General features: G+C 35.0%; 1 protein-coding gene across 1 annotated transcript in view; it reads right to left on the bottom strand.

Annotated features, from left to right (window-relative positions):
- The window catches only part of LOC140152605 (serine/threonine-protein kinase MRCK alpha-like), a 73,038-nt gene that overhangs the window by 24,788 nt on the left and 20,619 nt on the right, over nt 1–27,631 (bottom strand). The window contains 21 exon segments of the mRNA XM_072175018.1: nt 1,265–1,445; nt 1,855–1,923; nt 2,464–2,549; nt 3,005–3,111; nt 4,727–4,875; nt 5,494–5,593; nt 5,894–6,018; nt 6,581–6,921; nt 7,601–7,715; nt 8,087–8,363; nt 9,012–9,102; nt 9,785–9,877; nt 10,301–10,449; nt 11,316–11,358; nt 11,361–11,477; nt 12,066–12,231; nt 13,262–13,405; nt 14,959–15,015; nt 18,254–18,496; nt 20,305–20,400; nt 21,722–21,805. Of these exon segments, the coding sequence (XP_072031119.1) occupies nt 1,265–1,445; nt 1,855–1,923; nt 2,464–2,549; nt 3,005–3,111; nt 4,727–4,875; nt 5,494–5,593; nt 5,894–6,018; nt 6,581–6,921; nt 7,601–7,715; nt 8,087–8,363; nt 9,012–9,102; nt 9,785–9,877; nt 10,301–10,449; nt 11,316–11,358; nt 11,361–11,477; nt 12,066–12,231; nt 13,262–13,405; nt 14,959–15,015; nt 18,254–18,496; nt 20,305–20,400; nt 21,722–21,805 (2,833 nt within the window).

The following is a 27,631-nucleotide window of genomic DNA, read 5'->3' as shown; positions in this document are numbered from 1 at the left end:
TACTTCAGCAATCATTTACAGTTGTAAGCACTTCATACACTTAAATCTAAAATCAATGCACTGGCTAAATTGTCAGTACATTTTGTTAAACTTATTCACTACTATTGTTGTCAGTGATTTGTAAGCTCATACAAAGTATTTTGAGTTTCAATCAACCTGTGATGTAGTGTCTACTAATGCAGGAAACATAAGGGAATCTTGACCCTACCCTCCTCAAGTCTTCACTGTTTTGCTGGTAAAAATCTGTTCAATCTTTACCTTGCTGGACAACACCATAAGGCAAATCTTGACTGAATGCATTTTCAGATGCGGCAAATCTTCAACCAAACAAATGATTGTGTAGATTGTTAAATATGCTTTTATATAGGTGATATAATCCTGACCTAATAATTTTTTTCATGTGGTGAATCTTGGACTAATATTTTTGGGGCAGAAGGTGAAAATATGCTTTAAAATAATATTTGAAGAACGAACCAAGGTGAAGAGCTTTAGGAGGGTAAGTTTAAGACAATGACACCCTTTGACTCTTGCATAGTGTGTTGCAAGAACCACTCTACATTACCACAATTGCGGAAGTAGTTCACTGGATTAATTAAAACTGCAAGCTATTAAGGCTTGAATTAATTTGATAGAAAACCAAATCATATTCCTTTATTTACACCAGTGAAAGAAATGGAAAATATTGAATCACATCCAATTTTTAGAGATAAGTCAGAAAAACATGTTTTGACATAAAGTTTTCTTATTCAAGGCCATGACTGTGATAAACTATTAACAGGAACAAAACAGGAACTTGCGCCAGCGTATCATCGCCCCATCTTATCACATGACATCACCAAGACCTTGATATCATATGATCATAAAGAATAGTAACATCAGTTTGACAAAGACACAGAATTGTTGTGTTCCAAGCTCATGTTACATAAGTGATTATTTGAGCTGTGTGTCAACTTAAGGTTTAAATCTCTATCCAGGAATATTAGGGTTGCTTATGTTTTGATTTTGATATAGTGAATTGAAAAAAGATCATTTAATTTTAATCAACTAATACTTCTTATGAGTTACACTTGTGCCAATTTGAAAAACATAATAATTCTACTTTTGGGTATTTTTTAGAAATGCGGTCTCTGTCTAAAAATATGCAACATTCATCATTTTTGTCTACAAAAGTTTGATAGATTATGTCATAAACAGGTACATGCTCCGAGTAAATTGGCAAACATTTATAACCCTATTCATTGGATCAAATATTTAGTAAACATACCTTCACATAGCATGCCTTGCCTAATTTGCCCCAGCATTAGTGATGTGCAATGACTGCATTTGAGCGGTGTACTGAATGTAGTTATAACAAATTTGTGGTCTTTGGATGGGGTAGTGGGTTCAGCTGGCGATGAAGGTGTTCTCAATAGGCGCTTAGGACTTGCTGTGACGGATTCAGCATCCTTAATAAATAGAACAAAAAAACATCAAAATGTTTATTACAAGACGTAAATATGTGGTGTTACACTCTTTGCAAAGACCTTTCTTACTGCCTGATTTGGCATAGTTTATGGCGTAAACATGAAGTCAGGTTCTGATTGGCTAAAGTACTACCTAGTACTAGATAGCAGCTGCCATGCATGGATTAGCCTTCACATAACATAGTTTGTTGAGATCAGGTGATCAAATGTCATCCATTTCTTCCCATCCTCCTCTTTTCTCTTCAGCATGTGTGATGATTCAAGGCACCAATTACACCTTCATTTCTATTCAAGTTGAAATAGACTTTGTTTTACATTTTATTTACACACACAGATATGAATATTTCCTTTTCCATGAATTCTTTAAGTATCTCTTTACATATCAGGTTACCTCTTGAGTAGGGGTCGTGACTGCTTCAAACTTATCCTCAGATGGCATGGAGTCATTCACCAAATCATCCTGAAAATTAACAACAAGGTTTCATGTTAGGATCTGATATGAACTTATGTGCTTACTAGTATGTGTGTGTTTGTTTACCTTATGTACTTACTCTATGTGTCTGTGTTTGTTTACAATAAATATATGCCTGTGAGTAAACTAAAGTTTCTTTGACCAAAAAATTAAACTCTAAACACAGCTAGATCATGAAAACTCCTTGTGGTGTATTGTGTGTGTGGGGGTCTGTTTTTTGGGTCATTGTGTTTGTGCGCACATGATTATGTGCAAATGCTATTTCCTCCATGCATGATCTGAAATGATACTGCATCCTTTGTCTACTTACTCAAATAATCAAGTGACCAGGGATCATTCCCTACTGAGTTACGATTTTTTTGTTACTTCCTTACATGTCAGTTTGCCTGAGTTTCATAAAAGTAATTTTAAATCATAATTTCTTGGGCTTGCATCGTTTAATTACATCCCCCCATATATTATTTGTGTCGCACATTGTCTTACGCCATGCTAGGGTGAAGCATATAGGCCGCTTCATTCTTTACTTACTAAAGTAGGAGGTTTGACGTCACTCTTAAGGAAATCTCTGAAGAAGTCATAGTTCATCTGTGAGGAATCCTGTCTACCATAGGTAGCTGTTAAAAAAACATAAAAATTTCACATGATATCACATAATCCAAAACAACCCTGACTCCCTCAGGGTGATTTGGTTGGAGGTGCCCGGTGTATCACCCACCGTCAATTTACTGACAGGTTTTGTTGAACAGAACAGAGTTAGGGTTTAAGGTGCTACAAATATGGAACCGTTCCAAACATTATTTTTTACAAATTATTATGGTTTCATGATTTTTCACAATCCTGTTGCAACCAAAGACATGTAAAACCATCTATGAAGGTAGTAAGAGCATTGATAAGACCTTGTGTAAGATGACAGATTTCTTTTATTTCTAAAATTGTAAATTATAGTTTTAACACAAAAGTGATATTCAAACCCCAGACAAAAGGAGACAGACAGAGTGAGATATAAGTGACCAAAGAGAAAAGAGACAGAGATAAAGACAAAAGACAAAGAGAGATAACATTGACTTACGTTGACTTGATTCTTCCAGCTTCTCTTCTAGTTCCTTGATCTTATTGTTTAAGTCATTCACCTGAGTTTTCATTTCCATGTTAGTTTCCTCAACAGTCTTCATTTGACTAAGATTAGAAAATAATAGAAATACATTGTTGTAAAGAATTAAGCCTGAATTTGTAATCAGATTACTTCAAAGGGCATACAAAAAATATGATTTGCATTACTTTTCTTTTCCTTACAAAAAGATTAACACTATCTTCATTTTGTTAACCTCTTAGTAAGGAACTTTGTTTTGCCATAACAAGTTTTGAAAATTGTCACATATCTATTTACTGTAGAAATGATAATGACCTTGGGAATAAACCAAAAGATTAATGAAACTGTATAAACTTAACTAGTTTGCTTGTTTTATACTTGGCAAAACAGACAATACAAATAAACAACAATTTTTACAATACATAAGAACATAGACAGCAAAAAGCTGAAATCTGATTTGATTTGTTCATTCATTACTTTATTCATTCATTGTTTAATACAAATGGTCTGTACAAAATAAAAATTGAATTGCAACAATTTTACAATTAAAATACATACAAATATCAAAATAACAAACCAAATGGATCAACAACATTATAAGATAAAAGAGACACACAAAATCACTCACACACCCCAACTTATAGAACTATACATAAATCACTATTCATCCCACACACACTCACCCAACTCACCCACCCCACAAACCCACTATCCACACTGGCATCAACATAAACCCACTCACTCACACCATACTTACACACCCTACAATGTCTCCTTAAGACCTACTTCACTCTCTCATTCACTCAGTGAATGCTCACTCACATTCTGCAACCTCCTGCAACATAAAATATGCAGTATTACTACAAATGCAAGTGGGCCAATACTGGTGAACTGGGGCACACCACCATTCGGGTGTTTCACTAGTATTACAGCGATATCTCACATATTGTTTCCTTCCATCAAGGACACTGCTGATCCAAGATGGTGAAACTCTCATGGTTGTGAGTTTTTTCATAATATTGTGATCAACAAGGTTGAATGCCTTACTGAGGTCAGTAATAACCATGGTGCTTAAATGACCCATTTTATCAGAAATCATGTGCAATGTGTACATGAGCTTGAGCAGATCACGAGTAGTAGTTTGAAAACCCTGGAATACCCAAGAAAGCCTCCCATGAAGCTATTGCCAGTTGGGTCCATTTGAACACAGAGACGGGTTTGGAACAGTCAGGGGTTAACACCTACTCTTAAACTTACTGCGAGCTACATGTAAGAGGTATGACTCTTCTGTACACAGCACCAATAGCTAAACATCCCCTTCAGAGCACAGAATTCTCTCATGGAATTCATATGCACGATGGGGAGAGCAGAAGTCTGGATTTAATAACAGATGTTGCCAATTAAATTCAGACTTTATTTTTCCAGGTCAATATCCCAGCAAATTTTCCATCACCTGGAATCGAACACAGGACCTCATTCACCAGAGCAAGAATTCTAACCACTGAGGCACGGCTTTCCCACATTAATACTGGGAAAACCCATTAAGTATGGGTGCAAATGCAAACTTAATTCCAACGGTGTCTTTCACAAAGCCAACCCCACCCTCCCTATCTCAAACTAATAATTTTATTAACCCCTCCCTACCAATCCAAACTAGTTCCTTTCCCAGCTATTGATCAATGTTTAGGTTTGTTTCCTTACCTTTCAGCTTTGACTAGATTAGATTTGACTTCCTTAAGTTCTTCATTCAGCTTCCTCTTGGCCTCAATCTCACTTCGCAAGTTGGACTGCAGGTTGAGTAGCTCCATCTTGTCCATCTTCTGTGATCTCCTTGTCTGCCAGTTCTTATCCTGAAAACATTTATTTTATAAACATTTTGTTTTTCAAATTCACCAAAAGTTTTGTCAGATAGCTAGAGCAGCTTTGATTTTCAAAATAGTTTTCCTTCACCAGTGAAAGAATTGATGGGACATTGACATATTGCAGACTGCTTACCACATAGCTACTGAAAATATTTGATTTAAATATTTTATCTTGGTCTAATGAAATTACAAGGCCTGCCAAATTTTGATGAAGTCCCTCATCCAGTAGTATGATTTGCCTTCATAATATTACTAAAAGCAATTTATATTAAATAACATATCAGAACTTAAATGATATTATTCCCATTAGGCATCAAGAAAAACCCTGATATTTTTTTCTTTCTAAAAAAGGCTAAATGACCCTAAAAAAGACAGAAAGCTTGAAAAATCAGAAAAAATCTGATAATTTATTGCAACATATTTTGGCAATCGGTCAAAACCAACCTATTTTGGCCAAAAAATAGCATACAGGTTTTTTTAAATCCTTGAAATGCAAAACCTGGGTAGGTCGGGCCCATAGAACAAGCTTTCTTTTTATTGTCGCCTTATTGGTTTTATCATATTTTGTTTGTTTTTACGTATTTTTGCACAATGTCAACCACTTACCCTTCCTGCAACTCCTGAGACTTTGATAGAGTCTAATTCCTCAGTCATCTTTGTTGCTAGGGCTTGGAGGTAGCCTCTTGCATCTTTCTCATCACTAACCCTATAAAACAAATTAAGGTGGATGAAATCAATAACTGCAAATAAATGCTGCAATTTACTTGATTTCTAGTAAAGTTAAGAGCTGATAAAATTCTGTAGACTTTTAGCAAATGGGCTATTCCAATTAAAACCATACAACCCCTATGGAAGACATGACCCACACGGGGTGTAGATTTCAAATGGAGTCGCCCATTCAAGTAACCCAATTTGAAATTCACACTCCCTGTGTGGAAGAATAAAGGCATGTCTTTCCAAAGGGAGTGTATGGATTTCAACTGGAATAGCCCAATGCATTAATTACCATTGAATAATTTCTGCAATTTGTGCCTCCCAGTGTGCCACCGAGTCCTTCTTCTCTGATAACTCTCGGAACTCTTCTTCTAGAACACGGTGATCCCTGTCTAACCTTTCTAAATCACTTGACGTCTGCAAAGCACAACAACACACAAAATATATGTAATGTAACAAAAACATTAAACCTGTCATATATCTAAGCTAACCTTTGTAAAGGTACGAGTAGTACTTTTTATATCGCTATGCTCTTTAAAATGAATCCATATTGTGAGTGAAGTACACTCAAGTGATTACTTCAGCTTGGAGCTGATTTGCCATGAAATGTGGTGTTGTGTTTTCGTATTGACTGTGGACAACTTGCATGTATGTGGGAGAGAATCTACTTTTAGTTAGCTAGATGCTTGGCGGAGGAAAGGTGAGTTTTTTGTGATAGCATTTTTTTCTGTTCTTCAAAATATATCAGACTCCCTTCCTACCCTGTGATCAGGGGTGTTGCAAACTACTACTATTTCTTAAAATAAAACAAAAATTAAAACACATATTAAAGCATAAGAAGGTCATGAGTAAATGGTAATTCCGTCAAATTATTACAGTAGCACTCATTAGCATATAGTTCAATAGCTCACTATTAATCATCATTTTGAATCCACATAATTACATTCATCAGTGGTATGACACTATCTTGCTTTCTTACCTTCTCTACTTCCGTTGTTAACCTGCGATTCTCCTCCTGTAAGAAGCCCTTTTCTCTTTCATACTTCTGCTTCAAGTCATTGAGAATCTCTTCTTGTTCTTCTAATTTATTGCTATGCACTCTGCTTATTTTGTCCTTTAGTCCAGTGATCTCCCGTTTGGAAGCAATCACTTGCATCTCTTGCTCTTGCAAGGTCTCCTTCAGAGTCTTTTCCTCTAACATATGTCTGGATTTTTCTTTGGCTAATGCTTCCTCATACAGTACATCTTTTCTCTCCATTTCAGCCTTAAGCCGCAGGGATTTCTGTCTTGATGAGTTCTTCATCCTCCGATTTACCTCTGCTTGGAACTGGCCTTTTCTGTTGATAGAATCATCATTGGTAGTAGAAAAGGTTAATGCATGGCTGTTCTTTGTTACCAATGTCTAAAATAATTTATGCAGTGACTTTTGAGAAATTTCTCAAATAGTTAAAGAATGTCTTCAACAATGAAGAAGCAGACAACTTTCAGGGATGGAGCTCTATAATGACTGTGTCAAAATCCAAACTATGGCCACATATCTCACTTGATATTAGGTATTTGGTATTATGGGTTATTCCACTTGACCCCTTGTGGAAGATATGACCGTAATCTCCAACACAGGGAGTGTAGATTTCAAATGGAGTCATCCATTCAGGTAACCCCATTGAAATTAGATTAAGTTCATGTCTTCCATGGGGGTGGATTTCAGGGTGTGTGAATTTCAACTGTAATAGCCCAATGTACCTAACCATCCAAAACTTGGAAAACATCTGGTTTCTGAAAAGAATTGCAGCACTGTTTTGGAACAATCACTTACATTTATACTAAAATAATACATTTCAAATTTTGTTAAGTGTGGATAACTGACACCAAGTAAAACCCAAACTGCCCGAAGCAGTTAAAATAACAAGGTCACACATTTTGTTTCCAACAACAGAACACAACTAAACTCACCTTCATACACAAATACACCAAAAATACATGTCAACAGTTTGTCAACTCACCTTTAATGTTTCTAATTCTTCTTCTAGTTGTTTTGCGTATTCATCACTTTGTTGCCGTAATTTGGTTAACCGTTTTGTTTGAGCTGCTTCTTCTTCTACCCGTTCTTCAGCCTACAATGAAAATGGGTACGGCTATTAAAATGAATCCATCAACAGAAACACTTTATGCATAATGCATATAAGGTTGCACAACTGAATGCACAATTCATACCAAGGATTTTTAGTGATTCACCTTCAAAGAATTACAATTAGGAGAAGGCAGGCATAATAGTCCTGAGCACAACAAGGAGAAGGCAGATTCCAAATTGTTACCTGATAAATGAGAAAGCTATACAAATATTTGCATTTGACCTATGTGCTGTTTTACAAGACCACAATTTTCTCAGTTTGGGAATAAGAATCATGTTTAAATATTTTAAGAAACATCATTATACCGTACATGACAAGATGACACAAGAATGACCTCCATGCACAACCCTTACCAGTTTCCTAGCTTTATCAGCTTTCCTAATATCTTGCTTCAGCTGATTGATTTGCACTTTGGATTCATCAACCTCCTCCTCTCGTTCCCGTAGCTGCCGTGACATCTTGTTACGATCTGATCTCATGTCCGAGTACTTGTCGTTGACTTGTTGCACTTCGTCCAAGGCATGTTTGCTTTTAAGGTTAGCTTCTTTCAGCTCTTTGATTTGCTCCTTCATTTTGTCATGTGTTTTATCTAGGTCTTTCATAAGTTCTTCCTTTTCTAGTTGAAGTTTGCTACAATGGTAAAACAAATAAGAAGAATGAGTTACTAGGTATAATAGACTATTTAAATGCAGGACCAGGCATTTTACTGACAAGAATCCACACTGTAATTAGCCTAATTCTGATAATCAAAGAAACTTTACGTCCTGTCTTTAATATCTGGAATGAAGCTAAATGCAAAACTGGTATTTTAAAAAGTAAAAGATTCATAGCAGATTTTTTTATGATGCACTTTAACTCCCATTTAATGACCTATACTGAAGAACAGCATGTTGATTTGCTACAAATGGGTCAACATTTCATAGCACAACACTTTTATGCTTCACTACCTATTCAAATTCCTACAACCAACTTGACCGAATCAGTCAGTAAGAAGCATGCTTTTCAGTGTCACTAAAATAAATAGGGAAAATCCACATAGCTCCATCTCATTGAAAACTGTCATTGCTGTGCGTGAATGGTTTAACATGGAAACATTCGATAGCTGTTAACTGTACAATTTTTCCATGACAGCTACTTTAATAGTTGTGGAAAAATTGTACAGTTAAAACCTCCATTTGAAGCGATGCAAATTCGGGTTTGAGGTGCTGGTACATGCTGGTAGGGCATTCTAAATGCCTGCAGAATACGGGAGAAATTGTAATATGTGATTTTTCTTACCTGTTTGCCCTTTCTAGTGATTTGATTTTGAGATTCCTATCACCATCTTGATGTTGCTGGTCTTTTAAGTCCTTCTCAATACTCTGATAATCTGAGGCACAAATAACATGATACATGGTTGTTTAACTACGATACCTACACACACAAAAGGAACATTTACTTTTGTTGTTGTTTGATGAAAAGCTTCTAATTCCTTTCGTACACAACTCACCATCTCCAAAACACCAGAAGTGGTGACTTAATTAAGCCTTACATACATATATTAACCCACACCTTGTGTGAAGGAGCCCTACCGTATGTGTTTCCCCCTACCTCACTCAGAGGGAGGTACCCTGGGTGTGGGATGGATTGGGCACAACTATAGTTAAGGGATGTTTCTTTCCTATATACATTTTCTGATGTTTGTTTCTATAATAATGTTCTTGCTACTGAGCAGCAATGATTTGTGAGAGATTTAATTTCAAATTTCCAATGGTACTCTGAACAAATTGTTTATGGTACTCTGAACAACATGTTCATGGTTCTATGAACAAACATTGTAATATGAACAAACCGTTAACAAATTGTTAACATGTGCATTGTATGAAGGTGATTTGTATCCTAGTAAAGAAATACCACAAGGTCAGAATTACACCACTGCATTGGACTCCACTGCATTCTGTTACTTAAAATTACACTCTACCTAACTCAAAAGCGAATGAATTTACAACTGAAGATACTTGTCAGCTAAATATTTGTAGGCTGTTATTACGCAAACATTTGAGGCAACTTACTTTCTAGTTTTCTCTTCAAGATGACGATCTCTTCTTGAAACCTCTGGACATCTTCACTGGACGTATCATTCATTGCAGCTGCTTGGCTGGACACTGCAAAATTCAGCAAAAATGCTCATGTTACTCACTTTCCTTCAACCTATTTTACACTTAAATATATTTTAGTAGTTTTATTATTATTATTCTAGTTTATAATTGAGAATTTGAGGCCTGGTGGCACTATCAAAAGAAGAAACATGACCATAGCAAGAAGCTGATCAGTAACATTCCAATAAAATGGACAAATAATAAGATAAAATACCCAATATCAAATGGACCATGATTGCGTACCAATGGAATCATAAAATCAATACCATACAAACAAAGAACATGATTTCTTGCAGGCATGGCAACGATAAGACCTTATTATTGCCATTCTTTTATTTTTTAGATTTCTAGAGAAACCTTATGTAAAGATAATGACATGTCTTTTTGGTCTCACACAAATTCATACAAAAAATACAATTATGCTGTTACCTTCTAATTTTCTTCTCAAGTCTTTGATTTGTGCCTCAAATCTGACTATTCTTCTCTCATAGGCTTCTGCAGAAAGGGAATCTATTTGGTCTACACCACCAGCTTGTACACTAGAGGTATCCATTAGTGACCCCAAATCTGATAAAACACTGGGGAGTGAATAAAAATATACAAATTCATCAATTAAAGCTCCCATACCTATTATTATGTATCGGAAAACAAGTGACCAACTTCTTTATGCAGCATAGATCATTATGCAGCATAAATCATTTCTGGACTATAAAAGATTTGCCAAGTGAACATGTTGCTAATTTTGCCGGAAGTACATATATCTAATATTGTACTATATATTATGTCTTGCTGGTTGATTTGCTACAAAAGACAATGCTTGTACAAAGTATAGTGCACCCACTTGATGAATTTGTACAGCATAAGTTAGGACATTAATGAAGCTGACAAAAAGCAACTTTCACCTATTGCATGCTCAATACTGTAGTGTTGTTATATACCCATACTTTAGGGGCAGTCTGAAAGAACTGAACTTTCACAACATGTACTTTGAGAACTAAAATGGCGCACACAGAGAAAGTTGAAGCACTCCCACTGATGGAGAGACTCTGGTGTTTGAACACTACTAAGTGTATCACTTCAAGTTGACTTGAATTCAACTGCAAGCAGGTTTGATACTATGAATGTTGGCAACTTTTGATTGATACATCACGCTCCTGATTGTGACTGAAAATAGATAAGAACATCATCAAAACCCTACGCTGATATTCTTTAGTTTACTTCTAGTTTGGTAGTGACGTCAATGCTTTTTCGTGATTGCACTGCAAGCATGCTGACAAACCGTACTTGTATGTGTGCGTGTACGACTGTGCGCTTGAGATTTACTTGACGTGAGCTATTTGATACTACGCCTAGCAAAATGCCTATCTACGTCACTACCAAACTTGAGGCAAACCATTGTATAGCAACTGTTTAATATGACAACTGTGTAGCACAGTAGACCTACCTATTCCTAGTAAATGTGAATCCTACAAAAGGGAGGTGATTTCGGTGAAGGCAGAATGTGAGTTAGGCGGCACCTGATCAGACTGTTTCAAGTCTGCATCATCAACATCAAAATTGGACGTATCTGTTGCTCCGTGTACCTCCGGTATGTAAGGAGGCGTCACTGGAAAGAGATAGATAGGGTAGATATTGTGTTAACAAAGGGTGGACAAAATTGGTCATTGTGATTACTTGCAGGGGCTTGTAATATCCAATATGGCAAATGTGACACAGCACATCCAATATGGCAAACGGAGTAAACCGCAACATTTCTATCAGACACAACTGTGCCAAATTTTAGGGATAAAAAATAACACAACATCATGTAAAAACCAGCTCTCTATAAAATATAAATACTCATATAATTTCTTATCAATGAATACTAATATTAAATTTTCTTTTAAGCTTACTCCACTTGAGACTCGAAGAGAAAATAACAGCTTGTTTGCTTGCTGAAATGTCTGCCAGCATCAGCCTAATGTGATTTTTTAAACAATGATCAAAAGTAGCTCATATTTTCTTATTTTTATCTTTATATTTGACCAGTCATATTTGCCTTTATCATAAATTGAGAACCATTTATATATTGGTTTTTGCATCTGAACGCTTCATCTTCAAATAGGACAAATGGCCTCTTTCTCAATACATAGCTATGAATGATCGCAAATATTTCCCATACTTTAAACAATGTTGGAATATTTAAAGCTCTTACTTTCCCTGATATTTTCCCAGTTAATTCCTTGGAAGAATGCATGGTTTTTGAAGTCATCAAGACCTCTTCGTCCTAGACGCGTCTCTCGTGAACAGATGAGTTTCATTATCAGGTCTTTGGCATTGTCAGAAACATCATCGATATCAGGTGGGAAGTCAAATTGATTCTGAAATTAAATGTATAAACAATAATACACTTTATCATGTTTATGTTTAGTAAAAAAATAAAATACTGTCATTTTGAATAACTTCACTTGTTCTGAAATTCACGACTTTTCATATATTGACCTATGAATAAAAAACATATTTTGTTGTTTTTATTTTTGTGGTAGCTGTGTTGACTACAAAAAGTGTGAAAATTACTGTTCCATGAAAATGTCCACTTTTTACAGTAATAGGTCATATGAATCTCCTTGTAACAATAAGTTCATGAAAGTGACAATGACATTAAAAAGCTAGGCAGGCACCTAGATTTATATATAGTATGCTAATCTTTGCATGATGCTAGACGAATTGCCTAGCCTGGAAGGAACCCAACAATGTGTGGTTTGATAGAGTCAAGCATCTGCTCATGCTGTTATATTCATCTTCTATAGAACTATTAACTTTTTATCACCTCAATTTCAGGCCTACTCTTTATTGGTTTTTTTTAAATATATATTAATGCTGATAAGTTCAGCCTTCTGTAGAAATAAAAATACTGCGATTTTCTAAAAATGCTTTTGTCAAAGGTTAAATAATTGCACGTCTCCAACATTTGTACAAACCTACAACTATATACCACTGCACGGTCATCTCAAAACAAGGTTCTACCCGCAAAGTGTGTGCTGTGTGTGCGTACGCCTGTCAAACACATGCTTTAATTACAGAGTATGCTTGGCACATGCATTTGCAAGGAGAACCTCATTTTGGTAGCACCATGGCAGATCCGTGTAAAAGGTGAATTGTTAAAGTTCAGTATTTGTTACATTGTGCTATTCCAGTTGAAATCCATATACCCCTTATGTAAGATATAACCATAATCTTCCACACAAGGGGTGTGAATTTCAAATGGGTTATTAAACTGAAAGGGTAGCTCCATTGGAAGGAAATCTACACCCCATGCATGTATGTGGGAGAGGTCTTCCATAGGGGTGTATGGATTTCAACTGGAATAGCCCAGTGCATGTTACCCTTATGAAGTATATTATAACTCACCTGATGGTTCATGATTTTGCCATAGGTTTCTACTAAGGATTCTGCATAGAAAGGTGTTTCACCAAACAACATTTCATACATGCATACACCTAATGACCACCAGTCACACTCCGCTCCATACTTGCCCTTGCCATCTTCCATAGCCTACAAAGAGAAAGAAAAAGGTTACATTAATCAATTCTGGACTAGAGGAAGCAAATTTATGTAAATCAAACAGAACCGAAAAAAGTAACTTTTTCTTAAGGTTGCATGTTGCTGTACTTTCTTGGAAGTTAGCCTGCAATTCTTATTGCAATTGCATCATCAATTTTGCACATCACTTTTTAAAGTGTATTGCAGCTATGTGTTTCTGGTTTGCTTGTTTGTTTTTTCTATGTTTTCTTCTTTTTATCTTTCTTTCAATTTTTTTCTTTACTGTGATAAAGGTTATTACTAACTCTGGCTGGTAGCAAAGGTTCAAATTTGACACAAATCAGCGAATCAGTTATATTGAAAAGATTCTCATGAAATATGACTTGCTGGAATGTATTTTAATTCTGTAAACAGTGTTATAGAGGCAAGTGAATTTTTGGTAATTTTGACCAAACTGAAAACTGAGCAATAGCCAGACCAGGGATATACACTTATCAAATGGTTCACTACCAGTACCTTTCATAAATTAAAACAAACTCTATGCAATTAAGAAACATGCTACAGGATGCTTAAGATGTTACAGTACTTCTGACTATTTTGGAATGATTTTGATTTGAAAACCATGAATAGAATCATGTCTCTGCCATTTTCCTTTTATAATGGCGATAGGTTGACCTGCCTGTGACTGGCCATTCAACCCTGGATACCATAGGACTATTTCAACTGACCAGCCAGTGGCCTTGTTTTGGCCAAATCGTGACTTCCTACCTCTTCCATGTTCCTACTATTGTTGTATGACAGAGAGATATGCACTTTTTGTTTGGTACATGTTTTTTGCTGCAATTAAGTTACAATTGAGCTATATTTTGGGAAAACTGATTTTTAGTCACATATTAATTTGACTAAGAATCATTTCATCTGACTTGATCTCATCACACCTGCATTGCATGGGCCTGTTATGATTTGATGCTTTTCCACTGTTTAGAATATCAGAATATTAAAGGCACTATCACTGATTTGTTATATCAGATAACCTAAAAAAATCAGGAAATATCAGATTTTGCATTTTTGTAACAAGTATAGGATAAACATTGAACATACCCTGCAAGTAATCAGACAGGAAGCAACCTAACAAGGACAACATTTGACATTTGTATGCAGTCACTTCAAACAACACATTGAACAATCATTATTGAATGAAGCTTGATCATTTTGTAGCACTGCTGTTTTCTCAGACTTTGCTAATTTTTAATATGAAAACAATGTACAATGAGTACTTTATTTCATTCACTTTAAGCTATTCCTACTAATTTCCAACATTGATGTCTCTTTTTGGCATCACTGATTGTGCTTTTAAAGGAATATTAAGAGCATTCTTGTATGAAGAAAGATTATTTGCTTGGTTTTATGACAATCTGAATGCATTTGTCACCATCATTCAAACTGATGACAAAAACTTCTTGTTTCATGCTTATACCATGTTTACTCAATAGAAAGAAATATGCCATCCAAGTAAAAATGCTTGTTATTACTTGAAAAGAATTATTATCTATAATGGTGCTTACCCTGAGAATCTCTGGTGATATGTAATCTGGAGTACCCACAGCAACATTGGACTGTACCTGTAATGGGGGTAAAAAAATCAATCATCAACATTAATGTTTGTGTGTGGCACGGTGTGTGGTATTTGTATATTTTGTTGTGCTACATGTAGTCTAACTAGGTGCATCAATCAGAATTGTCGTTGAAAATGTTCACTACTAAATTATTCTGTTTTTGCTACTAAGCATGTCAATGAAGTCCCAACCTATGTTCCCGCAAATTTGCATTAGCAACTAGTGTAGGTGCTGCACCCAACTGCATGCATGCCATTCCATATCAATACATGACGTCAGAAGTCTCATTTTTTCTGCAAATTATAAGCCAAACAAAGTATATGCCAGTTACTCATATGTAGCCATACAGGAACTTCAAGATTTGAATTAAGGGTTCATACCACTAAATCCGCCTGTGAAGCGGTTTCCGGTAAAAGTTTATCACGACTATAGTCCCAACTTTGCATAAAAATTGAAGAAAATCGGTACAATATTAACAATTTTAGTGTTAAAAATCGTGTTTTACTAGATTTTGTGAATGTGATCTCTGAAAATTTGAAAAGAAAATGCAAAAATTTGAGTGATGTTTACGATTATGGGCGCATGAACACACGAGGTCAAAACACGGTTAGCAGTCGGATGTAAACACGGGAAAATCTGGCCTTTTTATATAACGCTAATTTTCTCAAAAAGTAGACGGAAAATGTTGTGTCATTTTCAGATATGTTATGCAGAATTTTGTTCTGATTAAGATGATATCAAATATATATTTTAAAGTAAGAGGTAACTCGACTTATGGCCTAAAACGCAACCCCTATTTTGCACGTAAAGTCTATGGAAAGCTATTTTGTGTTATGTACCCTTAACACACTACTAAGGATGCATAGTGCACGATTGGCCCTGTGCTTTCATGAATTGGAGCAAGGCTTTCAAAGAAGAGAAATTAAAAAACAATTTTTCCCAATAGGCTCAGCCTGGATCCCAAATCCATGGCCAAAAATTTCACTCACAGCTCAAGTTGGCCCATCAAAAAAATCTTTAGATGGAACACTGCTCTCTGAATATACCTTGGATCGTTGCAATTTCCACGAAGGAAGCCCTGAATTCTTTGGATGTACTTTCCAGAATCAAACAAACAAACAAAACCCACTTTCATAGAAAACGACCCCTTAGAAATGCATTCAAGGTAACCTTCCTTTTTCTTTTCTGGTCTGAACAGGATTCAATTTCCTTCAACATTATCTGTTACTTCCATAATTTCCTAGATATGGAATTTCCATTGAAAATAAAGCAGTAGAGAGCACTTATTGGAGGGGAGCAGTATTAGAAAGAAAAACCGTAGGACTTGATTTATTTGGACTCCCAGTGTTGCCAGTCTTATTTTTCAATCATTTAATACTATTGCTGTCTTTTTTTCAACTTACCATAACATCCTCATTACACTCATCATTAAATGTTGAGGTATTTCATTGACCACCTAGTAGCCTTGCTCAAGATGTACACTTCATTGGAACATCTTTTTTTTTTTTTTTTTTATCTTAAGGGCATTTCCTTAAAATTCACTTCAGCATTTAAAGTACTCTCATTTATCATTCTGAACTATCTCAAATGTTAAGTCCTCAAAACATCTAATATATTGTCCAAACTACGCAGCCACCGTATCTTGGTTCCACCAATGTAAACAAGCAAGGAAAGCTATTGCGTCTTTTTTATATTGTGACAACCAGTTGACGTTACCCGAGCCAGATAATCAATGATCCGTGGCTATGGCATACCACTTATAGGTCAAACTTGGCTCTGATTTTACAAGACATGTTTAAAGTATCACATCTTGGATTACGCAGCAATAAAGGTCGCATGAAATGTTGGTTTTATTTATAGCAACAGCCACCATTTTTAAGTTGACACACAAACACACACACATCTTGGTTGGAGTTGCTGTACAATGAATGCCTCATATCAGTTTTTGTTAATTTTATTCATAAAAAGTACCAGTACCAGGAAGGATTCAATGAGTTTTCAGAGTGAAATAATAAAGAGCATGAAAGATCTTGCACACACACAAATCTTTCATCACTATCACCAAGGGTCAGACATTAGAACAATAGATTAATTACAACATTTACATGAAGTAAATCTCATCTCGGCTTTGCTTACTCATCTTGGCATTGTATTCATGGGAAGATGTAACGATAAAACCAATATCCAAAACACTATCCCTTAATGAATATTCATTAGTAGTAATCAATAACCCTGATACTGGAATCCTGCTAACCAGTTTCCCACCACTAATCAGGAAACAAGTATAATTAGCTAGAAAACTTGGAAATCTCTCAAAATGTTAGGGTTAACTTTTTTGCAGACGTTAATTAATTACAGTCCTGGCAATGTTTTCACAGTCAATCCAGGTAGTTAACCGAACGGACCTGGCTCTACTCGCAACATACCCTGGTGTAATGACCTGGGGGTACTTATCATTGTTACCAGAAACTCTGACATGTGCACGACCAATTCAAACTCTTAGTCACACTTTAATGTAAAATATACTTCCGCTTTTCCAAATTGTTGGATGTTTAGAGGTTTCAGGTTGTAATGATTAACAACATGAAGCAGCTCAAAACCACATAAACATCTCAAAAAAAGTAACTAACCCCCTTTAAATAATGACCATTATTCAAAAACGGGTGATTGTATTACAAATCTGTGAAATGCATTGGAAGCAGAATTTATTTCTGCACATTTTGACACCTCATTTGCAGCAATTGACTAAATATTGACGTCACAGCGTACATTTAAATCAATGTAACCCAAGATTTGAAAGTTGTAGTAAATTGTATCATGATTTTGTATTCAGTGTAATGGAAGGAAATCTGTGTAATGATATCCAAGCATTTTTGTATTGTAAAAATTTGTATGTAAGTGCAACTTTCAAATCTGGACCTCACTACATTAAATTGACCGACGTTTTATTGTTTTCTGGGCTATCGTATCAAATGAGGTGTCAAAATGCGCAGAAACAAATTCTGCTTCCAATGCATTTTACAGATTTGTAATACAATAGCCCCCTTTTGAATAATGTCCATTATTTAAGGGGGGTTAGTTACTTTTTTTGAGATGTTTATTATGTAACACTACCACCAAATTGTATTTATTCACAAATCATATCATGTTTCAACAAATACTTGATGAATTTGACATGTAGCTGCAATGACTTAGATTTTATTCCCTGAAGTTAAAGTTCCAATACATCACACATAATACTTACTGATCCATCCTCCCTCATTTTCAAGCACGAGCCAAAGTCTGCCAAACGTATGTGTCCTAATGTGTCCAGAAGGACATTGTCTGGTTTAATGTCTCTATGTACATAGCCTAGTTTGTGTATGGATTCTATGGCTAGCACCATCTCTGCAATGTAGAATTGAGCCATGCTTTCTGATAGCCGGTCCTCAAACTTACTAAGTAGGGTGAGTAAATCACCACCACTGTAGTAATCCATGACAAAGTACTGTATCAAAACAAAACAACAAAATAAGTTATCTACAGGTCGTCAGTTCGAATCTGGCCAAGTGCACAAGCATTGTTGTTTTTTCCATTATTTACATACACTGGCCACTCTGGGTAAAAATTTGTTACAAACATGTATAAAAGAAGTCATCATTTATAGCATCAGTTTTTATTTACCTGCTTTCATTGTCATGCATAATTGTTTCCTTAATTTCAATTGCATTGGAAACTGTCTGCAGGGATACATGCTCTACCTTACTTGGCTCTTTGACCATCAACACTGTAAGAATACTTGTTGATAGAATTTTGTCAAATTCTGAATACTTGCACACTTGTTTTGCTCACTTAGGCTATTCAGTCTTCTTTCAAAAGATATATTTATAATATATCTGAAGTAAAAAATATTCATGATTGTTGTTTTTCTATTACTGTGCTGATATAGGGGAATTTGTTTTTGTAATGCAGTAATGTTTTGTTAAAACAACAACAATTCTTTGTTGACATAGTTCATCACCCATTTCATTCAGCACAGCTAAAACATTTCATTTCTTATAACCGTAATATGGGAAGATGAATGCACAAATGTGTTAATTCAGTGTTGAATGTAAAGCATACCATTTAACCTGTGATTCTAAATAAGTCGTGAATGAAGTCATCAACTGTCTCCTTGTCCACTATATATCAGTTATTTGGTGAATGCATGCATAGCAGGTGCATACACCCATTAATGACAGCTATATCCTCATTTTATTGACATGTCACTGCCCCGATGACCAACTCATTCTATGCATTAGACTATTCCAGTTGAAATCCATACACCCCCGATGGAAGTCATGACCTTAATCTTCCACACAATGAATGAAAATTTGAAATAGGGTTTACCTGAATGAGTGACTCCATTTGAAATCTACACTCCGTGTGGGAGATTAAGGTCATGTTTTCCATAGGGGGAGCATGAATTTCAAGTAGAATAGCCCATTTGTAGTAACTCCAGCCAATATGTATTTATAGCATGTAGAATCTATTAAAATGTTGATGTCTAAACTTTGAAGTCCATCAACGAGATCTGTGATGTCTTTACAAACTGTGTTAAATGTCTGATACCGGGGTCTGATCATCAAGCTGTAATTTTTTTTACCTATAAATGAGCAAGGAATGTTCCGAAAATGTTTACTATTGTATTCCGCACCTTAGTTTTCGTTAACATTTTGAATGTAAATGTCATTATAAAGGAGGTTTGAAATTTAATATAAATATGCGACATATTCCCAAAAAACTAGGAACATGTTGGAACTGATCTATTCTTTATAGTTGTAAAGATTGGCAAATTATATCAAAACTATGTTAAAATGACACCAAATTGGTTTTCAATTCATATATACTTTTAATGATATGGCATGCATGATGAGTTGCGATGTAATTCTGAGAAATACAATGTAAAGCAATGTCTTTTGCAATGTCAATTACACAGCTTTGAATGAGGATTGACTGGCCAGCTGGCCTATTGATTATATAATTCCTCTTTTCTTAAATATTTTTGTGCTTGAGGATAAGTTTATAAATAAGGGTACAACTTCCAAAAACTTCCAAAAGTTGACAAGATTAAATTTATGGTACATGTATTTATCTTGTACAGGCCTTTATCTCAAAACTGTGTCACCTAACCTGTTCCAAGTTTGGTAGGAATTAGTCACATACACAAATTAAAGCCTTTGTTGCTGATCTACCCTTGTATTCATTAGATGTACTGTTAGCAAGTCTCAACCCAGTGTATTTTGTATTTTTAGAGTAAATGAAAATGCAGCATACCAAATAGTCATCATCTTGGAAGGCATAATGAAGGTGTGTGATCCAACGACTGTCTCCATTAACAAGAACATCTCGCTCCTCTGAGAAACAAGCAGTCTGAGAAAAAAAGAAACAGTAATTATAATAATTCAAGATGATTAAAACACTATTGCTAGTTCAAGGTACACTGTAGTATCTAAACCATCAAATTCTTCGCATATCAAGTTGGGTTAATTACGACTAAATGTCAATGTCCTATGTATATTACACTTTAGTATGATTACATTAAAGGCTATTAACTACATTGATGTACTACTACTTTGCATGAATGATATGCAGATGTGGGGTTTACCGACCTACAATTATTTTCCTTAAACTAGTGAGGACATCTTTGTTCTGAAAGCCGATTGAACAATAAAAAAATTTTTAAGTACACTGCATTGACTTTTTTTGAGACAGACCATTGAAGGGGATTACAATATTTGCACATTAGGTAGCTAGACGTAATCATATTTGTCAATGTTTAATAAAACATCAATGACTTGTTCGCCAATGTGCCTTTTTGAACAGCAATTTTTATATATATTTTTAAGAAGGTGGTAAAATTAAAATGGCCACTGATATAAAAGTATGTAAATCCACAATTAACACAAATAAATCTAAAAGGCAAAAACAAATAATACCGTCAACAAAAAATAAATGCTCCAAACAGATGACAAGTTCATCACACAATGATTACACTGTTGCTATATTGTCACTTACATACATACAGATATCAAAATGTGTGAGTTGTTAGATTGCCATTAGTTTGTTCATTTGTAATAAACAGGTGATGACATTCCTACAGTATACACAGGCTCGGAGATCTGTAGGCTGCAACTGGTCATCAGTTGGTATTATACACACCTTTACTTGATAACCAATTCCTATGTCACAAAAATTCACTCCTATTCTATCTTGCCTAAGGAAACAACTCAACCCTACATTCCCTAAAAATAATGTAGTCTTTTATTGACTGGAAATGAAAATCTAATGTCAATATTTGATCAGTGCTTGGTAAACACAGGCAAAAACAAGTATATTTCACATAATTTTGTGCCACAACCTTTGTGCATTTCTGCACAAATAAACTCCCTTCGCAAAGTGAGATCTTACTGTACATGCTATCTCCTAAAGCACACCCACGAGTAACTCACACATGCTCATCTAATATACGAAGTGTTTAGGGTATAATTATCAGAACTGAATAATTCAAACCTTCACATGCATCCCAAGCTGGTATGTAAATGAAACAAGCAACTTTGCTCTAAATAGTGTTTCCATATCATTCTTTGTGTTTCATCTGATAAAACAAATTTTACCAGAATAATTTCATATTTCTATCATTCCAGGTATATCAATATCCCACAATGCAATCTCAGGTCAAAGGTTAACTTACCTCAGCCCTCTTGAGCATCTCCCATTTGTTGAGTAGTTTCATGGCGTAAACATTGTCGGTATTTCTGAGCTTGACTACGGCAACCTAAAAAGTAAACAAAAATAAGGACAAAATATTAAAAATAATTGCAATAATATAAATCTCATACGACAAATACATGGAAACAGATGGGCAAACTGTATTTCTGCAATATACATGTACATACGTATCATGCTTGTTTTTAACAAAAAACAATACACAAAATGTGTACATACTAAAATCAAATGCTATTATAACTGAGAGGCATAAAAGACATAATACTGTAGCTCATACTTTCTCAGGGTAGGAAGTATGGTAACAACATAATGAGACAACATTGTTGACAAGCATCTCAAATATGTGTTTATAAAATGGTTGAGGCATTTGTGAGTAAAAGTTGGTATCATAGCTATTCTCATTTGGACCACAAAAAAGCATCAAACTCAGGAGCTTCCAGAAGGGGGTGGGGTGCTACCCCATGGACCCCCTACTGGGAAAAACAGGGGGCCCTAAGGTGGGCCCTGGACCCCACCTGTAAGGCTCACAGCAGGAAATATTCCAAACAGAACAGTAGTTCAAGTTCCCAGAAAAGAAATTATTTTTCACTGCCCTGACAGCAAAATATTTAACTTGTTTAGGGTGTTTGTCAAACAAGGGGCATTTTATGAGTCCACATGATATCCACTTGATATACAAGTCCCCCTCTCCCTCATTTCACTAGAAAAAAAGTTTTTTTGAATATCTTGACTTGGACAAGTTTTTCTTTTATTTGCAATATTACAAACCAGGTTATATTGCTTTCTATACATATAAATACAAAACCATTCAAATGTCAACACAGTTTAAGATGGAATAATAATATTACTTCCCCACGTACAGACTCAATAATATGCAAAAATCTCCACTTAGGAGAAGTTGTTCAGATATGGCAGGCAGGCAGGGGATTAAAACCAACAATTGACCAAGTGTACTTCAGATTTTGGGGTGTTTATTGTGCTGACTGCTGATGTTGAGTATAGCAAGGAATAGTATACATGATTACATGCCAACACTAAATGTAAGGCAAAGTAATAATTGTACTGCCATCTTGGATCTTTGTTGAATTTAGTGAGGGCTGATGAAGCTGCATTTAGAAACAAACTTGCATTTCCCGGGGCATACATGTACAATTTATTGATGGCGTGGTGGATACTATGATATTGTTTTTCTGTGACCTACTAAAATCCATTTTTTCCTATACCTGATGTCATCAAGCAAAATGAGTCACATTTCAAGCACATTTAATGTTCATTTCTTCAAGCCATTTTTACAATGACATCAGTCTAGTCTACATACAAAATGTAGTTTGAAGACATGTTGAGCTGCAACATACTAACAACAAAACTGAAGCTGTCAATTATTGCTCCTGCATGTACATGTAAGAAACATTACATTGTTGTGTTCTTGACCCTTTCTTCAATTATCACTGATTATTTCAATTATCACTGATTATTTCTTCAATTATCTTCAATTTGCCACTGATGTGAAAGTGTACCTTCAAATAAATAAATAAATAAAATATCTGAATCAAAACAGTAACAAAAATCCTTTTGACCAACTCTAAAAAACCAAATGCAGTGCATATGAGGGAAGCAGTGACTTGACGACGTGACTGAGCACTCGCTCATCTTTGCCTCATCACCTCACATATTATCATTAGTTTGTTTATAATTATCTATTATGCAACAGGTTAAATCAAATTAATCCAATGCCTTTCCTGACACACATCTCTTATGCACACTGCTGCAATTGCATACCACAGGAAATCAAAACAGTGCTAAATATTTAATACAATTGTACATTTGCAAAGGTGCTATAATACTCCCAATTCCAGAACACAGCAACTTCTTTTCGGAATTCAAAAATATTTTCTTGTTTTTGTCAACTAATATCTCAATACTAAGTCTATATTCTATCATCATTTTTGGGAGAAAAAGAGCCAAGCAAGCATCATTCAGGGGTTTACACACAGCATGATACATCACCCAGAGATGTCTTGCTGCCTATAATGTATATTCATTGTGTAATACCAGATGAGATGAGATGAATAACTGTCACCAAATAATATTTACAAGCCTTTCACTGTTAATTTCACTCTTGCTTTTATTTTTAAATAATATACAATGTAAAGGAGAATAAGAAGCACCTTGCAAATCTAGACTGAAATATTTTATTAGTCTTTATAAAGTCTTCAGACTTAATTTTCACAGCATACAAAAACATCTAAATTTGCATGTTTTTGGCCCTTATTATCCAATGTAGTTCCAAAAATTGACCAAATTCAAAATTTGACATTTATTGCCAGACTTTAGGTCCAACTTGAGGATTAGGAATTGAGCTATATTATAAAACAAAACAGGACAAGACTACATGCACTTTAATCCCCAAAACTTTCAAAAAGTTTAATTTTCAAAATATTTGTTTTATGATATTTGGTATACAAAATGTGTAGGCTATAGAGTACACCACCCACAAGCACTTGATACACATGTGTAAAATATGTAGGCATTAAAGCTCCACACCCAGCATTGACTTAGCTTACACCATCTAATGTTTCAGTCACTGCACAATATAAACAAATAGTACATTCTATTCCAGCATCGCAATGATGTGGCATGTACAGGATTAATTTAATGGATGAGTTTCGTTTTATTTAAATGCTTCAGGAATGACTTTAAAAATTGAGGAGCATTCTTAAATAAATTTTTGAGTTCAAAGGAGTTTACAAATTTTGAATGTAAATTAATTTTGTTTTCAACAATCAGAAGCAAATGAATCAAGAGTATACCTTAGTTCTCTGTGGTTTGTTTTGCAAATCAGTGCACTGTGAACTTGTGTGGGTGGAAAATTTATGCTGTTTATTGTTCTGTAGGATAATTATAATTATTACTTGAGTGCTAAAACATATATCCATGAAAACACTGGCTACCAGGCTGTGTCAAAGACAAATGTACATTTACAGGTACATGTACATTGTGATGAAAATGAATTAAAAATTGTTACAATATTACTGTGTAAAATGGCAGCACTTGTAAGCATGGCAGCAGCTGCAGCTAATGCAGCCAATTTCATAACGATGATGATACAAACTTGTATAATGAGAGAAGAGTCATCAGATTAATTTAAGCACAGGCAATTCCGGAACTAACTCTTTCAAATAACACACATTCCTAAACCACAAACAAACAGGCACATATTCATGCACACCCCTACACACATGTAAACACATTCAATCATGGATAGTATGGATACAAATAATAAACACAAGTTCACAGGCACACCTCCCCCCTACAGTACATGTATGTACAATGTACAATGCATAGATATTGTGTCCTCATTTGAGGACAACAACACCCACACCCCTGTACCATTCACACATTTTCTGTGTTTGTTTTGTTTAGTTTTTAACAAATAATATCATGCTCACTGCAAAACATGTTCCTATTTTCAATGACATTGTGACATGCATACAATCTGCTGTAAATAATTGTTATGGTGACAATGGGAAAATGACAATGTAGCTGGTTGTCCAAATGTCAGGTTTAGAAAACAGAGCAGGCATCAGACTTTCCAGCTGTGATCAAAACTAAAGTCTAGGAATGGTGCATACACATTGTACAATGTAGTAGAAATAGGATCTCATGGAAAACATGCATACACCATGTGTATAAAAGGAACTTTCAAATCAAGTTATATGCACATGTCATTTTTGGAATAAAATTGAGAAAGTCAATATTTACTACATGTATGTGTATATTGTACAAGAGTTCAAATGCAAAAGCCAATAAACGACATACTACATTGTAAGTCCAACATGTGCCCTGTGAAGCTAGCTTTAAATTGACACCCTACTTTAAAAAAATTTGAAACTACAATAAAATATAGCACATATTTTCTCATAATTTTTCTTTATTGACCAGTTATATTTGCCTACATGTACCATATCTATAATTGAGAAAAACAGGTATTTCGGGTTTTGCTTCTGACCCTTCAATGTACATGCAACTTGTAAGTGACTAAATACATACACAAATACACCCCCCAAAGATACCACACAGCTATAAATCCCCCCTGCAAACTATATACTACATAGGGCAATGTACATGTATTTAAACAGACACACATCCTACTAATGCACACAACAAACATACAATTAAAACAATCACATCAATAACATGTAAATCAAAAACTTGACACATTTCCCACTTGAGGTGTCCCTCCTTCCAGCCTACATGATTTGTCACTAGGTGTCATGTATTTTACTTATACATATAGCCCGGATCATAGCAGATAGGACTCGCACAAAAGGAATCGGAAACCTGTGAAGGCCTTTCTCTACCTACTGAGCTAACACAGCCAGACCAAGTGCAGTTAGTCACCGCATACACAGGGATTATTCATTTCACTCTATATTTAATTGAATATCTGATCACTGTGGTCAACAGATCTATCATAGACAAGAATATTGTGGAATATCGCTGCCTACTGCCAGCATTCCATTTCCTGTGGTCATACTGCAGAATGGCAGCTCTACTGTGGTGGTGTAGGGATAGCACCAGCACGTGGCTCCACTGAATCACAAAGATGAGGAAATAGGTTACACCAACGGAGGGCTCCTCTATCTCACAGCATCCCAGTGAATCATCATCATCATCATCCCTGTTGACAACATTCGGGTTCATCCGGTTGTCTTTCTGATACATGATATTATACTGGGAAACCAGATGGATGGCTGTGTATGCAATTTCAGTATTTGACTACAATGTGAACTTGGAACATGTACTCTTGTCTGTACCAGTCATGCATATTATCCACAATCATGAAAACATTTGTCTCCCATAAAAACCTGAAAACTGTAAAGTGTGTAAGAGAAAACATGTACAAGTCTCTTTATGACCTACATGATGGGCATAGTACATCATAGGCCTAAATGGAAACATATACCTAGACTTAATTTAAAGATTTGATTTTTTTTTAAATTTGAAATTCATCTGAAGGGCTGGGGTATGAACGTTTGGACAGTATTTATTTTGGGACATTAGAGCACATCAGACATATCGAATTGCATTCTGAATACGGAAAATGTCTTTCTGATATCAAATAATTTAGATTTTTGAAATTAGCAATTTAATACACATTTTATGGCAAATCATTAAAATTGATATTTTTGATATTTAACAGTACTCAAGTAAACTTTATAAATCTGATGATTTATACTTAAAGAGTATGTAGGTGGGATGAAAAGACGACGATCAATTGAAAATTTTGACCTTTCGTATTGAAGATATGGATTTTTTTTCAAAAAACAAAAAAAAAAATTAGGTCTTTTTGGGAAAAAAATCCATATCTTCAATATGAAATGTCAAAATTTTCAATTGACCGTCGGCTTTTCCTCCCAGCTACATACACTTTAAGAATATATCATTAGATTAAAATAATTTACTTGAGGACTGTTATATATCAAAAATTTGAAAAATATCAAATTTTTATAATTTGTCATAAAATTTGTATTATATTGTGATTTTCAAAAAATGAAAATTATTTGATATCAGAAAGACATGCTTCGTATTCAGAATGCAATTGGATAGGTCTGAGGTGCTCTCATGTCCCACAAAAAATACTGTCGAAACGCAATAAACGCTCATTCTAGATCCCTTAATATTAAGGCTAAGTAAAATAAAAAACATGTTTCACATCCAGGTTTTCAAAAAAAAAAGGAGGAAAAGGGGCTTTTTATTTTCTATTTTTATTGCGTAAATCGTTGTAAATACCCATATTTAGAACTGCTCACAAATAACGCCTGGAAAAAGGAGGCCTTTTTTATTTTATTGTTCTGAGAGGTAGGTCCTCTCA

The sequence above is a fragment of the Amphiura filiformis genome, chromosome 5, assembly GCF_039555335.1.
Source record: "Amphiura filiformis chromosome 5, Afil_fr2py, whole genome shotgun sequence".
Taxonomy (NCBI): Eukaryota; Metazoa; Echinodermata; class Ophiuroidea; order Amphilepidida; family Amphiuridae; genus Amphiura; species Amphiura filiformis.
This window is presented reverse-complemented; position numbering and strand designations above follow the sequence as displayed.